Source organism: Lolium perenne, chromosome 5, assembly GCF_019359855.2.
Source record: "Lolium perenne isolate Kyuss_39 chromosome 5, Kyuss_2.0, whole genome shotgun sequence".
Lineage (NCBI taxonomy): Eukaryota > Viridiplantae > Streptophyta > Magnoliopsida > Poales > Poaceae > Lolium > Lolium perenne.
In genome coordinates this window covers 192,130,164-192,134,590 of record NC_067248.2, presented here as the reverse complement: position 1 = coordinate 192,134,590, position 4,427 = coordinate 192,130,164, and the positions used below count along the sequence as shown (strand labels likewise).

Below are 4,427 nucleotides of genomic sequence, written 5' to 3'. Positions count from 1 at the left end.
TGCATGTTTTATTTTTCCTCGTCGTATCCTCTTCCCATTCTTTATCCTACCAAAGCGTCTCTTTATCTTATCTGTTGATCTTCCCCAATTTGTCTTCCCATCTTTGCTACATTGCCCACATCTAAAAGATTCGGCATTGACTTGCCTCACCCGCTCTAGTTCATCCCTAATGTTGCGTACGGGGTCGACCACCCGCCTTCTCATTCTCACATATAGCCAAGTGTCACCTTCTCTTCACCGACTTGACACTTAATGGGTTGGGGTCCTCGAAATCATCATTGAAGTGGGCACAAATGACTCATGCGACGGTGATGACTGTTGCGACGGTGGCAAGGCTTTGTTTGGTATGAGGACAAGGATGAATAAGAGATGGCGGGTGCTGATGGTTAGTGAGGCGGCGACGTTGTTAGGTCTATTTTTTTCATCCTACACAATTTTAAAAGATTCACGTACCATGTGTGCTAAAATTTTGTGTAGTAGTGTTGTAATAATTTTTTGTGTCCTCAAAGCATAATTCTAAAAACGGTTGTAACAGTCATCTGACAACAATCATTCATTTATTTTATCTGGTGTCAAGAAAACTTTTGATCTTTCTTAGTATTGGGATAGGTAAACAAAATTGTAAGACATATATTCTATCATGCTTGTCACATATCACCTCATGAGGCTTGCGCATGTTAAGCAGACTATATAGGCGGAAGAAACATATGATACCATTAGATACTCCTGGGATTCTTAGTGAACACTATATATTATTAGACTTTTGAATGGGTAAACTTGCCTCGCGAGAATCGTGCCGAGTTTGGGTAAATTTCTCGATGCATATCCGCAAATTCTAATCATGCATTTTTATTTTCATATAATATTGGATCGCGTCCAAGTTTAATTTCCAAATCATGTCCTCGATATGGAGGACAGGGTATGAAATCTATCCGACAAGCCTGAAATGAAGTCCAACAGGAGAACAATAATTAAATAAATAAGAACCCTACAAGTTAGCCCTAGAAAGACGACATTGATGATCTTTCATTTTACTCTGGCATACGAAATAGAAAATAAAACAAGTTGCAGATTGAAAACAAATAAGAATAAGATCTATCACACTAAAAAATATTTAAAATTGAAACATCACTTGAATTGGTGGAAGAATTATGACTCTGGGAGTTCTTTCTCGGGATTGTGGAAGCGAATATAAGCAAGTCAGATGTTTCAAAATATTTTGAACAATTTATTGTGATATAGCTCCGGAGAAAAAAAGTGATTAATTTCATAATGATGTGTGAATTTGAATAACCTGCGTGGACTGATACAAAATTATATGAGCAAGAACAATTGCGAGGGGCATTCCTATGAATATCTCTTAGCAAAGAAGAAAACACCAATATTGTCATAAGTACCAACGATATCCTATTGATTCTCAATCATAAAGATTGATGCAAACCAAAATTCCTAAGTATTTTTGTACTCCCTTTTTCAGTTATACCTTTGTATATGTTTCTGGAGTTCATACCGTGGGAGAATTTTGGTTATACCTTGAATTTTTGTACTTCATAAAAAAATTAAAAACAAAAACGGAAAAACAGTGGGACCGCCCCAGAACAATTGCGAGGGGTCATGATCCATGGTCCATGGCCATGTAGGAAGCCGCATCTGTACACCGTCTTTGGTGGGAGGAATGCTGACGCGTAGGTCCAGTGGAAAAATGATGATGCAAGATCGAGCAGCAATGGTTAAGGACACCTTCTGAATATGTATGAATATAATTGCTTCATAGTATAGATGTATATATGAGTTTTGGGCTCTTAATCTGGCCTCAGTTCTTCTAATTAGTTTTAACTGTTCATATTTTCACACTTGTACGTTAGACCCATAGCTAGTACTGTGCTAAGTTCATCTCAAGAAAAAAAAATACCGTGCTAAGTTGCAGGAGATGGTTCGCTCGTCTTCTTCTTCTTCTTCTTGGGCACACCAGTTGTAATGGTTGTAATACGCAGCTGCTTATCTTGCATCCTTATTTTCGCCTTGAGGGGATGGTCATCAGGTATGTAACGATACTCATCAAACATGAGCCCTCTCGCCCTACAGTAAATAAGAGCACACAAAATTGAAGAAGGGGTGGAGGACGCGGACGGTGTTGTAGCGCTTGTGGAGGAGGACGAGGAGGCCGGAGCTGATGGCGACGACCCTGTATCCGGCGAGGTCACGGATGCGGACGCGGAGGCGGCGGCGGGTGGCGGGCTTGAAGAAGGCGACCTGGCGGGCGTCGTCCGGGCGCACGGCGTCGCCGTCGCAGAGCGCGACCCAGCCGCGCGCGGGGAGGTAGTGGTGGGCGCCGAGGAGTGGGGAGTCCGTGCTGGCGCGCCAGTCGGAGCAGGCGGCGCGGAGGCTGACGTAGTCCACCACGTCGCCGGCGATCAGCACCCGCTCGGCCACGAGGCGGACTATGTCGCCGGGGAGCGACGCCCAGCCTCCGACCTCCTCGGCGGCAACCCTCCGGCGCTTGCGACCCTGATCCACGCCTTGCTGATGCCGTCACAGCTTAACTCCCTCGGCCGGCGGCGACGCAAGAAGGGGAGCAGGATCAGGCATGCAGTTCTTCTGAAACTCAGACGCAGACGCAGACGCGTACGGACGGGCGTGGGTGCGAGACGCAGAATCGTGGACGCGCTGCGGGTGTGGTCCTGGGCGAGCGGAGCGGACAGGCTGGCACGACGTGGGTGATCCAGCTGCTGCCGGCCGCTCAAGGCGCCCCTGTCCGTGCCCAAGATGCGCGCGCGTGTCTTCATTTCGACGTGGGTGAATCAGAAAAGCGAAAGAGGAGAAACGATGGATTGATTCCGCGGGCGTGTCTTTTCAGCCACGCGCGCCCCTCGTCATCTCCCCTTGTTCGCAACAAAAGAGTGGGATTAGTGAATCTTGCTTGCCGGGATGGAAGGTGGGAATGACGGATTGTCCCGTCCCACTTGCATCTTTAGACGTGCTGCATGCTTTGCTCTTGCGGGGTGCGGAATCGATCGATCGACATTGGAATCAAGTCCAACCACGATTAATTCGATGCTATATACAGTGTTAGAATTAGATCAATCACTCCCGTGCCAGCCAGCTGCGCAGCTAGTCCGGCCAGTATAATGCATCATTAACTTTCAATTCACCTGCACATCCATGTCTCGCACCATTCACTCACGCACATGAATTAGAACTTCTTCTTCTTCTTCTTCTTCTTCTTCTTCTTCTTTAAAGCTTTATATTTTTCCCTAAAAATTTCCATTGTCTTGTTATTTAGAACAGAAACCGAGAAAAAAAACACCTTATCTATAAGAAGAAAACAATAATAGTACTAGATGAGCTACTGCGCTCTCCATCTTCAAATAGTATAAATAGCACTCGATGAGCTACCTAGTGACGTACTGTACGCTCATGATGGAGCTTCCAACACCCCTGCTATACAAATACACATTATTCACAGGATTTCGCTGGTCAAGTCTTGGACAACCAAAATCTATATTTTGGAATCAAACTAACGGGAGCCGAGGAGGTCGTCCACCCTGAGATCTGTCGGCAGCCCATGTCCTGACCACCATAATCATTGCCGTCTCCCGCTCCTGAGGGGGGCTCTCTTGCGAAAGTCCTCCACCGGGGCCATCGTGGCCCACTCCCGCGCCTCTCATCTCCCGCAATTGCTACAGAGGAATCGATAAGAAACCACATGGCCGGTCATCGAAGCTAGTCGAATGGCGCAAATATGCTCTGGCTACCAACTACTATGCCACGCGGGTGCTTGGGGTGTATGATGGGTTGGATGTACCAATGGAAGCTCCGACAAGATTGACAAGCAATATATACAAATTATTAGTAGAGACCGGGATCCACGAACTAGAAACAAATCTCCTAAAACAATTGAAAAATAATCACACACCATAAGACAAAAGGTGGGTTGGGGCCCATAGCCAAATTTATCCCAACGTATCGCCATGAAGCCCATTCTACAACCAGCGCGCTCGAGTCTTACGGAACAAAACTACCAAAACATAAAACCTAATACCCCATTTTCTCCACTCACCTCCACACATTGACCGCTCCAGACGAGAGAGGCGGCGGTGTTGCTAGCCGACAACCATAGTGTCGACGCCAGCACGCTCGGAGCCGCCTCGAACAAAATGTGCCCAACGAGAGAGGCAGCAACGCGGCTGACCAATAAACAAAGGCATAACTGCCGGTGCGCTTGTAGGATCGCGCGCTCATCGGTAGCACAATGCATGTTGCTCCATCGAGCTCGCCAACCAACATTGTTGAGGGAGTTGTGAGGGCACTTACGCTAGCGAGGGGTTGGCGGCCACCATCATGATGCGACAGCAGCGACATGCGCCAGGCACAACGAATCTGGGTGGAGCTGATGAGCAAAGAAAGGTAGGGGGAGATGGCGGCTA

At 47.1% G+C, this 4,427-nt stretch overlaps 1 protein-coding gene across 1 annotated transcript; it reads right to left on the bottom strand.

Annotated features, from left to right (window-relative positions):
* Positions 1-628: 628 nt before the first annotated feature.
* On the bottom strand, positions 629-2,786 carry LOC139831703 (uncharacterized). The gene is made up of 2 exons (XM_071821025.1): positions 2,634-2,786; positions 629-2,508 (listed from the first exon to the last, which is right to left on the bottom strand). Exons 1-2 carry the CDS (start codon positions 2,784-2,786, stop codon positions 2,080-2,082), a joined length of 582 nt encoding a protein of 193 aa, XP_071677126.1. The 3' UTR covers positions 629-2,079.
* Positions 2,787-4,427: the final 1,641 nt, after the last annotated feature.

Coding starts and splice junctions, on each gene's coding strand:
- LOC139831703 (XM_071821025.1), bottom strand. CDS start 2,786: ATGAAGACACGCGCGCGCATCTTGGGCACGGACAGGGGCGCCTTGAGC. Junction 2,509..2,633: donor TGCGTCTCGCACCCACGCCC/GTCCGTACGCGT, acceptor GGCGTGGATCAG/GGTCGCAAGCGCCGGAGGGT.